Source organism: Elephantulus edwardii, unplaced genomic scaffold (genome assembly GCF_000299155.1).
Source record: "Elephantulus edwardii isolate Elephantulus edwardi_28Jun2011 unplaced genomic scaffold, EleEdw1.0 scaffold00086, whole genome shotgun sequence".
Lineage (NCBI taxonomy): Eukaryota > Metazoa > Chordata > Mammalia > Macroscelidea > Macroscelididae > Elephantulus > Elephantulus edwardii.
In genome coordinates, this window is record NW_006399836.1 from 11459951 (window position 1) to 11479387 (window position 19437).

The 19437-nt window shown below is 42.2% G+C and overlaps 1 protein-coding gene across 1 annotated transcript; it reads right to left on the bottom strand.

Moving 5' to 3' along the window:
• Nucleotides 1-6765: 6765 nt before the first annotated feature.
• On the bottom strand, nucleotides 6766-14862 carry LOC102867978 (apolipoprotein L2-like). Its single transcript, XM_006890230.1, has 2 exons — nucleotides 14054-14862; nucleotides 6766-6793 (listed from the first exon to the last, which is right to left on the bottom strand). Exons 1-2 carry the CDS (start codon nucleotides 14860-14862, stop codon nucleotides 6766-6768), a joined length of 837 nt encoding a protein of 278 aa, XP_006890292.1.
• Between the last annotated feature and the right edge of the window lie 4575 nt (nucleotides 14863-19437).

Sequence of the window (19437 nt, forward strand, 5' to 3'; positions counted from 1 at the left end):
CCTAGCCTACCAGATAATCTGTTCTGCATACAGGTTGAAAAGGTATGGAGACAGTCCAAAGACAAATTACATTAGGAAAATCTGCTGTCAAGGACTACTCCAGAGTGCTAAAGAGCCAATGTCTTAAATCTAGAGACTAAGGTGCACCTGATCCAGGCCATTTTCTTCACAATTACTACTATGCATCAGAGAGCTGGACAATGGCCTAGAATGACAGAAGAAAAATTGGTTCCTTTGAGTTGTGGTACTAGAGAAGAGTCTTGAATAGAACAGGTCTGTGCTAGAAAGGGTGAAATCAAGCTGCTCCTTGGAAGTAAGGATTTTGAGGCTCACATACTTTTGTTATTTTTGTGTGTGTGTACTGTCAAATCGGATCTGACTGGTACAGGAAGAGATGGCCCCTCCTTCTCCAGAAGAGCATCTGGTGGATTTGAACCATGTACCTCTAGGATTGCAGTGCAACATCTTGCCACTAGGCAACCAGAGCTCCCTGGAGGCTCACATACTTTTGGCATGTTTTCAGAGGGACCATCCCTGGAGACGGATGTCATGCTTCAAAGGGGGGCGAGACAGTGCAGAAGACGAAGACCCTGGATGACATGGATTGACACAGTAATTAATGAGGGTATTTGTGTCAGAGACAGTGAGATTGTCTCAGGATAGAACAGGGTTCAGAGCTTTTGTGCAGGGTCACTATGAATTGTGGTTGACTTGACAACACATAATAGCAACAACCTAGCAACATAATATATGAAAAGCAAAGCTTTATCATCTTTGCCACCCATGATCGCTCTGGCTACACCTTCTCCAAGACATAGTGGTTTATTCTATTGACAGTCTACAGGGTATTCTTCTCCAACACCACACCACAAAGGAATGAATTCTTCTTCTGTCATGTTTATTCATTATCCGGTTCTCAAATGTGGTTGTTAACAATTACTGCTTGCTTGTCTCCACAATCAGCACTCTTGGCACCAGCAGTCAGCAAATCAAAAGACAAACTGAACTAGGTAAATCTGCTGTCAGGGACCTCTCCAGAGTACTGAGAAGCAACAACGTCAGTCTTGAGAGTAAGGTGCACCTAATCCAGGCCATGGTCTTTGCAATTATTTGCTATGAATCAAAGAGCTAGACAATGACTAAGTATGACAGAAAAAGAATCGAAGCCTTTGTTGTGGTGCTCGAGAAGAACTTGAACATACCATAGACTGCCAAGAAAAATGGGTTTGTCTTGGAGAGGGTGAAACCAAGTTTCTCCTTAGAGTCTAGGATTTGAAGTTCCATCTCATATACTTGGGCATGCGGCCATGAAAGACTGAAGGATATCATGCTCAGAAAGGTGGAGGGACAGCACAGGAGAGGAAAGCCCTGGATGAGATGGATTGATACAGTGACTGGGGCAACAGGGTTTGGTGTATTGGAATTAATGAGACTGGCTCTGGACAGGGCGGAGTTCAGAGCTGCTGTTCTCTAAGGGTCACAGGTGGCTTGATGGCATGCAACAACAATAACAAATGCATAACAAGTGATTGATAAGACTATGGCTTGAATTAGACACCTTGTGTGGAGCACCAACATCGAGGATTCAGCTGAGACATTGCCCTAACATGGGATATAATCCTGATGTGTCAGCTATGCACCTTGGCTAGAAGGCTTTAGCTCCTACTCAGGGCCTCTTCCTGTCATCCCATCATGGGCCTCAGATGGCCCCTGCACCATAACTTCCCCCCCACACCCCCACCATAATGGCTTTGTATTTAATATAGCGTTTCTCACCATGAGTGCATTAATCAATAGAAAGGTTTTTAAAATTTTAAACAATAAATCTTTTCTCTATTTCAATATAGTCTTTTAACATTATTTTCCCCCTCCATTTTAATATTAGATACACTGTATAAATTTTCTAAGCTTTTTTTCTTCCAAAGAAATAAAGGTTTTGATATTTGACTGATGAAGTTTCACCCTTGGCACTCTGATGGCTGAGTGGTTAACTTAGCAGCCTTGTCTCCTGTGGTTTGACTCCACCCACCACTCCCTGGGGAAAAGACAGGCCATCTCCTCCCAGTAGGATTTACAGCCCTGTGAAACTGGAGAGCTGCTACCAGGAGTTGGAACCGCCTCAACGGCAGTGAGTTTCCTATAGAAGTACAACAGGAATTAGAGAACAAAACACAAACCCAATAAAAAGTTGGACAAGAGAGTCTTCCATGAGCCAAGAGGCAGGAGTTCTAACTAAACAATGGCTATTTCCTCAACATCTGGACAACGGGCCGCTTTTTCCCCATCTCATATACCATAGTCATTTCTTGTCCCTCCTTCCTAACCAGCAAATACTAACTGCAGCCTGCATTTCTGATGTGAAGAAAGCATCATTCCCCACGGAACATACATTAATCTGTTCCCAGGTAGAGGCAAACATTTAAGAAGTGAAACAACCCTATTTACTGCTTTCTTAGAAACTATCATATATCAGAGAACAGCTTTAACTTCCACTGGGAGTGACAGGGTTTGCAGGGTGAGGCATGACTCAGGAGACCCTTCAAAGTCACATCTGTCCACTTCTCTTTCATGCATACACCCCTAAGCAAGTACAGATGCCTGTGATGCTGAGAACCACAGCATCTCCTGCTTCAACTGCTTCAACGACGGGCAGCACCGCAAGAAGAGACATGAGGACCAGCAGCAGCTGCGATGCACTGGAAGCCATGATGCTGGGATCTTGAGGGCTGATACATCCAAAGAAATGGGGTGTATACACAATCCTGATCTAAAGGACTCCAATTGCAGAGTTCCAGATGCTGAGGCTAAGAGGTTCCACGTGACACCTCTTAGGAAGCAGCCATTACAGGAATCACACCATCACTTTTTATTTGCCTGATTTGCTGTGAGAACAGAGACACTAAGCCACAGTAAGATGGCCCAGGAACACAAACTGAGAGACAAGGTCCTTCCTTCAGAATTCTCTGAGACAGAAAGCTTTCCCCTAGAGCTGGTGTCTGGGATTCAGACTTGGTGCCTATTAAACTATGAGACTTAACAATCAATTTGCTGTACTGGGCGGGAGATGATTTGCATATTGAAGGAGCTCAAATTGCCTAATGATAAGAAACTGCTTTGCAATCCCAAAGGCACGTGGTTCAAATCACCACCTTATCCACAGAAGGATAGGCAATCTTCTTCTGTGTAAATTACTGCCTCTGAAAACCCATGGGAGGGTCAGCTATCAGTTGGTTGAAACTTGACAGCACACAACAACAGCAACAATTACTTTACAGCTTAAATATTTATACTGTTGATTGTGTATCACTGTTCTTATTAGCACAGCACTTGTCTGTCAGTTTGCTGTACTAATGTAACTTTTGAGTGATATGATACTGAAAGCTGTACCAATGATGTGTCTAATGCCAGAAGGGTCACCCATGGTGGACAGGTTTTAATAGAGCTCCTAGATTAAGACAGGCTAGGAATAAGGATTGGTCAACCACTTCTTGAAAGAGCAGACTTCTGAACACCCTATGTACAATAGAAGAACACAGATAGTTATAGTATTAGAGGTAAAGCCCAGATTAGAAATAAATATAAATGAGGAGAAACCATTGCAGCCATCCTTTAATAGTTGGAACACGAAATGTATGATGTATGAATGTTGGAAAACTAGAAGCTGTGAAAATGAAATGGAACATATCACATCAATATTCTAGGCATTAGTGAGATGAGATGGACTGACTAGCTTTGCCACTTTGAATCAGACAATCATATTGTATACTAGATTGAGAACAAAAACATAAGAAGAATGATGTTGCATTAATAGTTACAGACAATCTCAAGACATATCCTGAAGTACAATGTTGTGAACGATATATTATACATACATAATCAAGCCAGACCTATTAATACAACTATTACTCAAATAGATGGGCCAACAGCTAAAGGCAGAGAGAAGGAAATTGAAGATTTTTACCACATTTTGCAGTCTGAAATTGACCAAACATGCAATCTAGACACATTAATGATAATTGGTGACTAAAATGCAAAAGATGGAAATAATTACAAAGGAAACGTGGTTGGAAAATACCGACTTAATGACAGAAACAAGACTGAAAACAGAGTGATTGAATTTTGTATGCTCAATTATTTAATCACAGAAAATACCTTTTTAAAAAAAAACTTCAGTGACATTACACATGATCCTCCCCTGATGGATTGTGTAGGAATCAGATTGCCTAAACCTGTGGGAAGAATCACTGGAGAAACTCAAGATCAACAGTCAAAACCAGGCTAGGTGCTGATTGTGGAACAGACCATCAATTTCTCAGGTGCAAAATCAAATTGAGACTGAAGAAAATAAAAACAAGTCCTGGAAAGCAGCAATATGACTTTAAGTTTATTTTGAAAATTGTTGTCGTTAAGGGGGGTCACTTTGACTTCAACTTCACAGCAAGCTTATAAACAACAGATCTAAACCGTACCCTATCCTGCACCATTCTCACATCCATCATCATACTTAATTTATTGTTGCAAACACAATGTCAACCTACTTTGTTGAGAGCCTACCTCTCCTTCCTTCTCCCTCCACTTTTTCACTTTATCTTAGCCAAAAGGCCAAGAAACAATCCCCCTCTACTTTTTCAAGCATCACGTCCTTTTCCAGGACTGGAGACTCTACCTTGAGGAAGGAGCTCTTTCCTAGTCATATTTTGAGAACTTTCCAATCTGAAGTTTCCATCTTTTTGTTCCATACTGGACAACGTTCTGTTATGATTCATATGGTTTTTGAGGACTCGTAATTTCACAAGTAGTCAGTCCTGCTGCTTAGTCTGAAAGCTCAGTTTACGCCTGTTCACCATGAGTACCCGGCTGGTAACTGAAACCCCAGTAGTGTAGCTCACAACATCACAGTGACGTTCAAGCCATCACAGCACAGCAAATGGACAGACTAGGGCTGGACATCAGCACTGGGACTTATTCTTCTCATTTTACAAACAAACGGGGGGAAAAAAGTTTATTTCCAATAAGTCATGGAGCTGGGGTTACTGCTTGTTTTCTCTGCTTTAGAAATAAGGAGTTGAAATTCAGAATGCCCCTTACTCCCTCTTTCGTCAGGACCTGCTTCACCTTTGGCTGATGTCCATGGAAATTATGGCCACTCTCTCCCAAAGAAGAGTCTTCCCAGACTTTTGAGAAAAGGACAGAGGATCGCAGTTCTCTTTGCATGAGAACAACACACGACACTTTGCAAGGCATTGTCTTCTCCACATTGTATGTTGTGGGTTTTTTTTTTTTAAATTTATTTTTCATTTCAATGAACATCTACAGAGATTTTGGAATTCCATTCATTCATTGTTGCACCCTTCTCTCCGCACAAACCCCTCCCCCCTCCCCCCCTTCCTTTTGCTCCTCTCCTTGAAAAGCAAAAGAAAAACTCCCTCACTGGTACACAATACCCCCCGCCCCCGCACATCCCCCAACCACACCCCAACCCCAAATATAATCCACTCTGCAACCCTCATTCCGTACTCTTACGATAAACATAATGCCCTAAAATAAAATATGTTTACGGCATTGAAGTCTATGGGCGAGAGAATAGTTCAAAAGTATTTTATTTTAGGGCATTATGTTTATTGTAAGAGCACATTGTATGTTTTATAATTACTTGGTGGAGGAACCAGGATTCTAAGCCAATTTTGCAGAAGAGGAAGCTGAGACAAGGAGGAGGGTCTTCGCTTTTCATTCAGCACCTCAGGGGAGGAGCCGGGGCTGAAATCAAACTTGGCATTTGATACCTGTGACCACCTCTCCTTGTGTAAAATCCTTTCATTATTTCTCCTCCGTGTAACCTCACTGCCTACTGAATCTTCTCCCTTTCATTAGCATGCTTTGAGCTGACAGCCAGAAAAGCTTCTGAGAGACACAGAATACAAATAAATAGCCAAATGAGCTACAGCTGACCAGGTAGGAAGACTACGGTAAGAACCCAGAAAGGACTCGAGATAAATAAACCAATTGCCCTTGGGTTGATTCCCGCTCACCTCAGCCCCGTGCTCTTCAGGGCAGCACTGCGCTCCAGGAGTTTGTCAATGGCTGAATTTCTCGGAAAGTAGTTTGCCAGGTCTCTTGTTTTCTGAGGTTCCTCTGGGTGAAGTGGAACATGTAAACTTTCAGGATTGGGGAATTTAACTTACAAAATTAGTAAACAAAGTTCCTGGAAAAGAGTTACAAACAATTGGTATACTAACAGCTAACTCTATTTTAAAAGTTGCAAAAAAATTATATTTTTTTTATCACTATTCACCTTATATATAGCATGTGAATAATGATGACAGAAAAAGAATTGATGCTTTTGAGCTGTAGTATTGGAGAAAAACACTGAACATCCCACTGATGGCCATAAGAATGAAAAGATGATTTTGGAGAGTATGCAGAGTGCTCTTTAGAGGCAGGAATAACGAGACTTTGCCTCACATACTTTGAGCATGTTGCTAAGAAGGGCTATTCCTTGGAGAAAGACATGATGCTGGGAAGGGTGGAAGGTCGGTGAAGGAGAGGAAGAACCTCAACCAGGTGGATTGACATGGTGACTGCTGCAATGGACCCTTGTGTGTCAGGAAGAGTGAAGATGGTGCAGGATAGAATAGGTTTCAGATCTTTTGTTCATAGCATCACTGTGAGTCGTACTTGATGGCAACTAACAACAACAATAGTTCACACTAGCTAAAATTAGAGCATTGTTTAGTAAAAACAAAGACACCTATAACATTCTCATGTCTAGTCCACGGTGACAAACCAGAAAAATCTGGGGAGAAAAAAGGGAATTCACAAGCTCATTCAGTCGGGAATAAATACCAAAGATTCAAGGAAATTATATCCAATCACTAAAGAGATTATATCCTGCTCACTAGAGACACTGTTCAAAGTAGATACAGATAGACAGGAAAAGAATTGGCTAGGGAAGTGATTAAAAACTTAATAAATAATAAATATTCTATTCCTTGTAGACATAAGGAAATTATGTCCTTCTCCAAGAAATAGTCCCTCCTACCAACATGCCCTAATTTTGTGAAGCAATGCCTCATTATCTTTGCCTCTAAGAAGCATTCTGGTTGCATCCTCTCTAAAACGTATTTGTTTGTTCCTTTGGCAATCCATCAAAAGCCTTTTAAAAGCTTTTATATAAATTAGTATGAAAGATTACAAATCATATTTGGTTTTCATTCAATAATTCATAGATAGTTCATTTCAGAGCATTAATTAGTTTGTTGATGCAATTAATTCTGTCTTATCAGTTATTGTCAATTTCCTTTCCCTTCGCCCAGCTTATGTATTTATTAATTCTCACTCCCCTCTCCTTCCCTTCTCAACTTTGCTCAACCTCCAAGATTGATTTTCTCTATATGTAAACCTTTCCTTGGCATTTTATATTGATGATCTTGTATCGAGGTCCAGCCTTGATATATCGAAACAGTTCCACTAGAGAAGGGGCTAGGATTGAATGAAGACGCAGAGAGGCTGTGCTGATAGCAAATAGCAAGCTTTAATATTCTGGAAAAGGTTTATATAGGTCTTAGAAACATGCCTGCAGGGATAATCACATTATTTCTTATCTACCTGAGTTGTTAACGGTCAGGTTTAACATTAACTCTCACAGACCTAAACACAAAACAAAGATATCTTCTGGAATGTCTCATTGTGAGCTTTGAGGAACAAAGAATCTCTTGAAGATAAAGAGCATCACATTCCTGCTATGGTCACTCCCAATTCATTAACATTCTGCTTCCTGGACTTGTTTACCGCCAAGCAAACGCTCTAGCTAAGGTGGAACCAGTTCTGCTCGTTTTGCAATGTAGTACTGATCTTGCTTGGCAAGTTAGCCAGCCCCCCCCAACAATCTTGTACTATAATTGTCCTATTATGATGGACTTACTTTACTGAGCATAATTTGTAGATTTGTCCATTACAATAGTATTTATCCATTCATTTAAGTACAATATTGATCCATACTATTGTATAGTATTTCACAAATTCTTGCATGTTTGTTGTTGTTATATGCCATCGAGTTGCTTGTGACTCATAGTGACCCGATACACAAGAGCCCTAAACTCTATTCTATCCTGTGCCAACTTCATTGTCTCCAACACACCTACTTCCACTACCCTAATTGCTGAATCGATCCATCTCATCAAGGGTCTTCCTCTTCGGCACTGCCCCTCCACTCTCCCAGATATAATGTCCCTCTTCAAGGACTAGTCCCTCCTTGCAACATGCCCAAAGCATATCAGATGAAGCTTCAGAATCCTTGGTTCCAAGGAGCATCCCAGCATCACCCTCTCCAGACAAACCTATTTGTCCTCTTATCAGTCCATGGTATATTCAACACTCTTCTCCAGCACCACAGATCAAAGGCATCAATTATCTTTCTATTGTGTAGTGATACCTAATACTTCATTTTGACTAAGGATGACAGATGAAGAATCAGTGCTTTTGAGTTGTGGAGAGAGTGAAACCTAGTTGCTCCCTGGACGCAAGAATCTTGAAGTTCTGTCTCACATACTTGGGGCATGTTGCCAAGAAGGACAAGTCCTTGGAGAAGGACATCATGCTTGTAGAGGGTAGAGGGACAGCACAGGAGAGAAAGACTTTGGAGGAGATGAATTGACACAGTAACTGGTGTAAGTGGAGTAGGCGTGCTGGAAGTAGTGAGATTGGCTCAGAATAGGGCAGAGTTCAGAGCTATTGTGCATAGGATCACGATGAGTCTCAATTGACTTCATAGCACAAAACAACACTTCATTGTGTTACACCACTGTTTCAGTAACAATTCATGTACTGATGACATTTACAACTCTGCTATTAAAGTAAAGTTTCGGTAAACTTGAGTATATATTAGCTTGTGTTGCAGCTCTTATTTCTTGGGACACATACTTAAGTAGTAGGATTGTAGGATCAAATGGTATTTCTATTCCCAACTTTGCCAAACCGTTTCCATGGTGGTTGCACCATTTGACATCCTTATCAGCAAGGTTTGAGAGTTCTGGTTTCTCCACAACCTTTCCAGCATTTGTTATTTGTTTTCATATTGAACATTGTTATTTTTGCTGAGATGAGATGATATCTCATTGTTGTTTTTATTTTCATTTCTCTAATAGAAGCAGGAGTGGCATCCACTTCTTAAACAACATGCCTCTGGAAACTCTATGAACTTTGAGAAATGATGATAGTTATAGAAAAGCTTCAGGTTTTTTGTTCACAAAGTTGTTCTGAGTTATGCTCAACTCAACAGCAATCAACAACAACAATAGCACTAAGGTGATCAGATTCAGGCCAGGTTCTTCATAATTACTTGCTATGCCTCAGAGAGCTGGACAACGACTTAAGGATGAAAGAAGAAGAATTGATGCCGTTGAGTTATAGTGCTGGAGAAGAGTATTGAACATACTATGGACCACCAGGAGAACAAGTAGGTCTGTCTTGAGATGGTGAAACCAAGTTTCTTCTTGGAAGGAAGGCTTTTGAAGCTCCATATCACCTACTTTGTGTTTAGGAGGGACCAGTCCTTGGAGAAGGACATCATGCTTGGAAGGGTGGAGGGATAGCACAGGAGAGGAAGACCCCAGATGAGATGGATTGACACAATAAGTGGGGCAATGGGACTAGGTGTGTCAGGGTCAGTGAGGCTGGCTCAGGATAGGACAGGGTTCAGAGCTATTGAACATAGGGTCACTATGAGTTGCAGGCAACTTGATGGCACATAACAATAGCTAAGAGCTCTCTTAGGCTAGTGGGTAAGGAGATAATGCTGCCAACTTAAAGGCACATGGACCAAATCTACCAGCTGCTCAAGAAGGAGAAAGATGGATAATCTCCTCCCATATGATTTATAGTCTGAAAATCTGAAAGTTCAGCTATGAGTTGGTTCCTACTTGAGGGCAAACAACAACAGAACAATAAGTAATATTGGAACTCTGCTAGTTTAGTGAGGATTTGTGCCGCCAAGCTGAAGGTTTGAGATTCTAATGGAGCAGCTGTTTCTTGGGGAAAAGATGGGAAATCTCCTCCCATGTGATTTGAAAAACCCACTGGAGAGTCAGCTGTGAGTCAGTTCCTACTTGAGGGCACATAACAACAACAGTAGCTAATGATCTTGAGCATTTCTTGTGTTGGTCATCTTACAGTCTTCTTTAGTGAAGTGTTTATTCATGGCCCCTGCTCATTTTGTAATTTGGTTGTTTTTGGTTTTCTTGTTGAAGTGAGAGGTCTTTTTATAAACTTTAAAGATGAGTTCACTGTCAGATGAGTCATTGTCAAATATTTTTTCTCAGATAATGTTGCTTATTATTCTTTTGATGTACACAGAATTTCATTTTTAAGGACTCAATAATTTAGCTTTTCTTGTGTTAATTGTGTATTTTCAATTATGTTTGGTAGTGTATTTGTGCTACAGATTAGAGCTCTTGAGGATTTTAATAAAAACCAATAATGTTTATAGTTTGGGGTATTACTTTGAGGTCCTTGATCCATCTTGAGTTAGTTTTCATATATAGTGTGAGGGTTTTGCTTCAACTTTTAAGAAATTATTGTCCAGTTCTACCAACACCATTTGTTGAAGAGGTTGTCTTTTCCCCACTTAAACGATTTTATCTCTTTAACAAAGATCAGTTGTCTATAGGTGGATAGATTTATTCCTGGGTTCTCAATTAGTCCTATTTCACTGGCTTATCACTTATCACTATACCAGCCAAGCTGTTTTGATTACTGTAGCTATGTAGTAGGTTTTGGAAATTTGAAACTCTACCCAAGGAGGACTGATGATTTGCTAAATGTAGCTACCACCACCCCATCATCATCATCATCATCATCATCATATCATTGTCTGGGTGAGGTATACGCAGTCAAAGACAAGGATGAGTTGATCCTGGAAAGTTAGGGCTAGAGACCTCCACCTGGGAAAATCTTTACACTTGCATGAACATTAAGACATAGGGAAGGTCACTAGTTGAGTGATCGATCTCTCTATTATAACAATCCTAACTCTGGCTTTCTTTCCTTTCCAACAGTTATTTTCCCTTTGTTTCTTCCTGTATGTCACTCTCTCCACTCATACTCCCGATTTCTTCTTTACTCAACTCAATTCATTACCAGAGTCAATTTAGCTCACCCCCCCCAGTGAGTTTATAAGAGGCTGTAATCCACACCTTGGGAGTTAATTCCACATTAGGAGGAGAATGTCCTTCTTCCTCCTGAGGAACCCTTGATAGACTGGATCCCCAGATAGGCACCACCCTTAGCTTAGCAATGCAACTCCCTACAGATTTTCTTTCCATTCCCTTCAATGTCTAGTCTCTTAATTCTTATTTTGACCTGTAGCTTTCCTGTCTTATCTTTATTACTGGTATTGTTTAGAAAATACACTGCAAAACATACACCAATGCAACAGATTTTACATGGGCAATTCAATAACATTGATTATACTGATTGGAAGAGATCCATATCTATTCCCGTCCCAGAAATAGGTGACCCAACAGAGTGTGGAAATTATTGAACAATATCACACACTAGGAAAATCCTGCTGAAGATTATCCAGAAACAACTGGAAAAGACATTGACAGAGAACTATCAGAAATACAGGCTGAGTTTAGAAAAGGTTGCTGCACTAGAGACAATTCTGCCAACGTCAGGTGAATCCTGGCAGAAAGCAGAGAGTACAAGAAGAATGTCTATCTGTGTTTCATTGACTATGCAAAGGCATTTGACTGTATAGATCACAAAAAATTGTGGCTAACCTTGAAGAAAATGGTAATCCCAGAACACTTGATTGTGCTTATGTGGAGCCTATACTTGGACCAAGAAGCAGTCCTAAGAAGAGAGTAAGCAAACACTGCATGGTTCAAAATCAGAAAAGCAGTGCCTCAGGGATGCATCCTATCACTGTACATTTTCATTCTTTATGCAGAACAAATCATTTGGGAAGCAGGGCTTTGTGAGGAAGAGTGTGGCATCAAGACTGGAGGAAGACTCATTAACACCCTATGATATGCAGATGACACAACCTTGCTTGCTGAAACTGAAAAAGACCTGAAGTGTTTGCTGCAGAAGGTCAAGGACTATAGTCTTCAATATGGATTGAAGCTCAACAGCAAGGAGACAAAGACTCTCACCCCTGGGCCAATTGGCAGCACCATGATTGATGGAGAAGACATTGAGTTTGTTAGTAATTACAGCTTGCTCAGCTCCACAATCAACACTCTTAGCACCAACAGTCAGGCAATAAAAAGATGAATTGCATTGGGAAAATCTGCTGTCAGGGACGTCTCCAGAGTGCTGAAAAGGAGTTATGTCAGTCTAGAGACAAAGGTGCACCTAATCCAGGACATGGTCTTCTCAATTACTTGTTATGCATAAGAGAGCTGGACAATGACTAAGGATGACAAAAGAAGAATAGATGCCTTTGAGTTGTTCTGCTGGAGAAGAGTCTTGAACATGCTATGAACTGCCAAGAAAACACATTGGTCTGTCTTAGAGAGGGTGAAACCAAGTTTCCCCTTGGAGGCTAGGATTTTGAAGCCCCATCTCACATACTTTGGGCACATGGCCAGGAGAAACAGGTCATTGGAGAAGAGCAACATGATCGGAAGTGTGGAGGGCAGCGCAAAAGAGGAAGACCCCAGATAAGATGGATTAATGCAGTATCTGGGGCAATGGGGGTTGGTGTGTTTGAATTAGTGAGACTGTCTCAGGACAGGGCAGAGTTCAGCACTGCTGTACACAAGGTTACTGTGTACATTGCGATTCAATGGCACATAACAACAAAACATCCTAAGTTGATAGGTTTTTATTTAAGCCTCTTGTTTAGAGTCAACAGCCTTGGTATTTAAAATTCAGTTGTTATTATATTTTGGAGGAACATTCTTCTAAGTGGTACAGCACTCTTTTGTCAATATGCTGTACTGAGGTAATCTGGGGTTGCTGTGATGCTGAACCTTGTGCCATTGTGGTGTCAAATGCCATATAGGTTACCCATGGTGGACAGTATTTGCTGAAACTCCCAGTTTAAGACAGGTTTGGAAGCAAGAGTGGCATTCACTTCCTAAGCAACATGCACTATGAACTTCGATAAATGACGATAGTTACAGAAAGGCTTCAGGCCTTTGGTTCATAGGGTCGCTATGAGTCATACTCAACTCGATGGCAGTCAACAACAATAGCATGTTGTTTGAGTTTTGCAACCATTCTTAGCGTCCTTTCTTGAATTGCTCCTCTCTTATTAACATAATCTCACTGAACCCCCTAAATTTCCCAAGTTGCTATACACAGTGTTAAGCCCATAAACAAAAGTCTTTATTTAAAAAAAAATTTCTCACATTTTTACTGTGATGTGAGTGAAGTTATATGAAACCAATTAGTTTGTCATACAACTATTCATATACATTTTGTTCTACAACATTAATTTCAATACCCACAGCACAATTTCACTTTTCTCACTTCTCTGTATTTCTGATGTCCTTCAAACCGTCATCGCTCTGTGCCTTTCGTTTTTAAATTGATATTATGTTGATCAGTTAATCTTCCCTTTATTGGACATTGCCTTTCACTTTACTCTCCTTGATTGGTGCCTATTAACTATTTACTACTTCTCATTCCCCACTCCCTCCCTTCCCATCCCTAGTAACTAGCCAGGAATGATGCAGGAATGATTCTTTTCCTTCCCCACATGGATAGTTCTTTAAAACCTGTAGTCCTCGAATCAACATTCCTTACAGGTTAAGTTAGACAATGATTTCATTTTAAGATGCCCTCAGGGGATATTTTGGGTTTAAGTTTAAAGACTATCAAGGACCATTGTTTTGGCACTTCATCCACCTTCCGTGGCTCCACTTTCCTTCCTTGTGTGGAAGCCGTTTGTCATCTGCTTTCACGTGTCCCCTGCCAAGCTCAGCTACTGAAATGCCAAACTCCTTACTACCCAGTTTCAGAGACTTTATCTCTCCCTTTTTATCCATCAGTTAAAATGCTTCTTCCCTGGTGACAGCCACTCTCGTCCCTCATGTTGCTCACACACTTAGTCAACATTGTCAGTCTCTGCAGACTCTCATAGATCTGAGTGAGCTCCTTCAGCTTCTTCTCCACCATCGAAGCCTTGAGCCTCAGATCATCAGCTGACTCTGTCTTGGCCCCCTCATACAAGTGCTTTGACTCCTTCACAAGGCTGGCCAAGTCCATCAGAAGGAAGATACCTGTGGAGGCCATACCCACCATTCGGGCTCCTTTGGTCATTGCCAGGGCAGTGCCTTCAAAGGCTTTTTGCACCTGCCGACCTTTCCGGACTGAGATGCTTCCATTGGTCATGAAACGTCTGGCGTTGGCTGCCAATCTAGGGTTAGCTTTGGCCAGCTTGAAGGCATTGATGTTCTTCTCAATGACTCTTGTATCTTTGATGCAGGTTCTTGTAATGGAAACTAGTTTGTCTGTGTTCTGACCTACAGCCTTCACAATTTCCTCCTGTGTGTTGTTATCAGTTGATACCAGCTTGCTGGCTTTGGCTTTTGCTGACAAATGGACTGAGTGGTCCACAATGGTGGCAGAAACACTCGTGACTGCAGCTGCCGTTCCCAGCCCCATCCCTGTTGCCATGAGCCCCAGACTGACTCCTGCTGTCAGAGGTGCCAGAGCCAGACCAGTAATGGTCAGAACGCCAGAGATGACACCAGTAGAGCTGGCCACCACGTTGGAGATGGTACAGTCCCTGTGTGTCTTCTGAATCTTGTCTGCAAGGGCATGAAGCTCTCTTACACACTTTTCAAGTTCCATTTTCATCTGAGGAAACTCGCTCAAAAACTTCTCCCCATCCAGCAGTCCTAGTCGAAGCATGTCTTCCACAACCAAATCTATGTAAAGTTTGTTCAGAGCATCAAGTAGTCCATCTGCCACATCCCTGTAACAATGAAAATCAAGCAATTAAAATAGTTTTCTAATATGCAAAATGGGCTTGATAAAATCTGTCCTCCATCAAAAACTTTTACTATAAACAAAGCAGAATTCTACAAATGCAAAGAATATTTTTCCAATGTACACATATGTGTTGTACATCACAGATATTCCACAAGACTGATTCAACAAGGGTATAAATAGTCAAAAATTATCTTCAGATATTCATCCATGCTAGGTAAAGTCATTATTCCAATCAAGGGTGGTCAATGCTATTTGTGAAAAGGACAGTCCAAGTTTATCTAGCCACTTTCCCCCCAATCTATGAAGGAACCTTGAGATCCAGACCGTAAGCTAATATTTGGAAGAGGTGAGAATGTGGGTTGACTCCCTTTTCTGAGTCATTTTGATCTAAACACATCCCACTGCAGATAAGGACCTATCAACACATGGATCCTCTCTTGCCTTGAGTTCCCGTTAACTTACACGGGAACAACTTAGCCAAGTCTGTGCATCATACGACTTCTAATCAACTCCACTGCTGTGTCTCTTGACTGGCAACAGGAGACTGAGCAGGAAGATTGGTTCTACTCTACAACCCACCATTACCAATTCACGACCTACCAGCCAGCACCCTCAACTTCAACGCCTTGAAATCGAATGCCACCAGCTGACACCTTTGCTAATGACAACTTAACATGCATGCATTCCAAGGCCATGTGCAATTTAATGGAACCTTTTAACTACAACAGGGACTTGAAGAACCAAATAGATAAATTATTAAGCCTTCCTTTAAACAAAGTGGCAAAGGAAATATTTTCTTCTGTGGTGGGAATTTGTCAGGAAATGTTGGAGGAAGTCCTTCAAATTACAAAAATTTGTCAACCATGCACTTGGACTTGACAGCAACAGTGTAGAACCTCATGGAACAGACTCATCGGCTGTCCAAGCTGTCATCTTTACAGAAGTTAGCTGCCACGTTTTCCTCCTGTGGAGCACCTCCTAGCTTCAGACACAGACCATTCAGTTAGCAATCAAGCGCTCCACCAGTGTACTACCAGTGCTGTGTACATTAAAGAAAAGATCATCTTGAATGGGATTCAGGAAAAGGGAGCTCTGGTGGCCTAGTAGCAAGAAGCTGTGCTGCAATCCCAAAGGCATGAAGTTTGAGTCCATTAGCTGCTCTGTGGGCGAAGGATGGACCGCCTCCTCTTATGCCAATAACTGCCTCTGAAAACATGCCAGAGGGTCATCTATGGGTCGGTTCCACTTCAATGGTGCATAACAACAACAAATAGGGGTCAAGAACCTCTTAGCTCTCAGATAAAGTGTGGAGGAAGTAATTACCAATGACTCTCAAAACTTGTCTCTGATGTCATCAAACCAAAGAGGGGAGAAACATCTAGTTCTCACTTAACTGTCTGCTGCCAGTCCAAGAGCATCTGAAGTACCTGCCACAGTCAATTTACCCTTTGGCCCCAAGCCTTTCTGAGAAACTGCTCCACCCTGACCTTTCGCTCTGCTCCCGCGTCCAGTTCTCCTTGGGATGACAGCACCTGGTTCCCTAGCTTTGACCCACCATTCACTTCTGAGACTTCACCACACTCTTTTAAGACCGATCCCTGTTGTCACCGAATGGTGATAAATCAATGGCTTTAAGAGACAATAGACCTAATCAAGAGCCCAAGTGCGTGCCAGGACAGTCAGGATTCTAGCCTGCTCATGGCCAACGCCACCCCAGCTTCTCTGCCTTGAGGATGAGCAGAAGGGTCCTGCATTGTCCAAATGTACAGTGGTTTGTACAATGACAGAACAGTAGCTCAGGAATACAAATGAGTGCATCGGAATATTTTTAACTCTTTCCAAATAAAGTTCTACTTGACCCTGACCTCCCAGAGGATGGTCTTTGCTACCTGCCTGTTCCAGAAACTCTGTAATTGTACATGTGCTGTGTATCAGTCCTTACGCTGAGCTCTGTATATGCATTATCTTGTTCTTTTCCCCAGAAAACCCAGCAAATAAACTGGTGGTGGATGGTGGCGTGTCTTACACACTGTTAGGCAACTGTCAGATGGTGGATATGATCCAGCTTCGTGCAGGCTTCATCTCGTCTCAACTTGAGACCCTTCAGGACCAAGGAGTGATGGAGGAAACATTCTATATGGCTCACTTGTATCTTTACCCCGTCCACAGGAGACTGCACGGAGGAGGTAGGTAACCCAGTCATTTCTGGAGCACCCTGGAGTTTACCTGGACAAGCCAGCTTCAGTCACAACTCTCTCCCAGGCATTATCATCAGCCAGTAGGTTATGTAGCTCCTCGTGGCTCACGCTGTCTCTGACATACTCAATGACATACTGAATGAAGAGTCTGTTCTCTAGTTGGAAAGAAACAAAACCCAATTAGAAGAACTTGGAGAGTGAATACAAAACATTGAGTACAGCAAGGTAGTTAAATGTGACCCTCCCTGTCACCAGGGATAGATTCACCTGGGCAGTGTCTCGGTACCTTGTGGAGGAACAAGTCATTGTCAGCTCAGAGCAACAGAAGGCCAGACTTCCAGCCCCAGAGAGTAAGTTTTCCCCACTGCCCTCCATTCACCACGTATGTTACGAGGCTCGTATGACAGAGTTGAAAAAGGCTGTGCTCTTTACAGAAGCTTCCATCAGCCTTTCTTAGGCCATCCTGCTGTGAGGATCCAATCTGCCATCCTTTTGGTTATCAGCCAAGGACAAACAAGCTAAAAACCCCAAGCCTGTTGCCACCTAATCAATTCCAACTCACAGAGAGCCTTCAGGACAGAGCAGAACAGACCCTGAGGATTCCCCAGGCTGTAATCTCTATGAAAGTACACTGCTCCCTCTTTCTCCATCAGGGCAGGTGTTGGGTTTGAACCATCAACCTCTTGGTGGTTCTTTACCACTGGGAAAACATTGTAATGAGCTTAAGGAGCTTGAGATAATTCAGGTTAAGATTTCTGTCCACATGAACCATCAAAGACGTGTGGGTTTCAGGGATTTGAGAATCATAGTTAGTTGCCTGTGAGAAGCTGGGGCCAGGATCTACTTGTGGATGTTCTGAACCATCTAGCAAACATGTTGCCTACAATAGTCACACAGAACCACACCCATGCCATCGAGGGTCACTCACGATGACCCTGCATTGGGATTCCAGGGCTAGAGATCTTTACAGGAGGTGATGGTCCATGTTCCTCCTGAAGAGCGTCTGTTGGCTTCGAACTGCTGACCTTTCAGTGGTGCTATTTCACAGAGGCATGTGAGACACAGAAAGGACAAGTGAATGTCCAGGGCCAGCAGACAGAGAGCTCAGAGGTGGAACCCAAGGCTGCCTGGCTGACCTTTCTCTGACATGACTTTGAAGCGTCATGCTCTGAAAAATTTCCTATGGTTCTACTTTAAACAGCACAGTATTAAGGACCACATGTGGCCCCAGTAGGAAGGCAAATGGCAGGGACTCTTCCTCCTGCAAATAAATAAAATCTAGAATTTCCTAGCTGGGCACTGGAGGGAGTTCTACAGGTTGGGTGAAGGCAGACCCGAAGGCTTCCTCCTTGTGATTTTTTTCCCCCAGCTGGTGTCAAAGACAGTGTTTCTCAGGGGCACGAGGGTCCCCAGGGGCCCACAGTCTTTAAACTAGCTTTGATTCAACAAAAGGAGCTCTGGTGGCATGGTGGATTAAGCACTGGCCAGTTAATAGAAACGTGGCCAGTTCGAATACAGTTAGCTTCTATAAATCCTTGGAAATGCTACAGGATGGTTCTACTCTGCTATGAGTCAGGATCAACAGGATAGAAGTGGGTTTGCTCGGTTATTTAACAAGAAATGATATTATTTCCACCAGGAAAGAATGAGTTGTTTTCAGTTCACGGTGGTGATGATTTCATGTACCAGAAAGTAGAACTGTGCTTGGGAGGACTTTCAATGGCTGTTTTTTGTTGTTGTTAGGAAGTCAATTGATGGGCTTTCATCCAGTGAACTCATTCATATCTTCAATCATTCAGTTAGCAGACAATCTCTTTATTTATTCCTACCAATCTGCCAGCACAGATTGTCTAGAATTCCAGGGCCATCCAGGGAGCCCCTGGCCCCTATCTTTCCTCCCCTCCCTTATTCTTTAACAGTGAAGCACAGTTTGCTCTCAAGACTGGTTCCTGAGCGATCTGATTTGGTTGCCAGAGCAGCTCAGTGAAGAGTTAAGAAACCTTGTGTTGATTTGAGGAAGCAAAGCTGTCTGTGGTTTCTTTTTCTAGTGTCATTGAAGGAAAAAGGCAATCAGAGCTCAGAGGGAGGGAATCATGTCCCTGGATGATTCCGTTTAACTGATGAGGTAAAGTTGGGGAAAAAGAACTAAGAACCAGGAGTCCATAGAATTGGACTTGTGGGTGGTGTGGGAAATTGAGATAATTATTGTTGTTGTTATGTGCCATCAAGTCTCTGGTGACTCAGAGTGACCCTAGGTACAAGGGCCCCAGACCCTGCTTGATCCTGTGCCAACCTA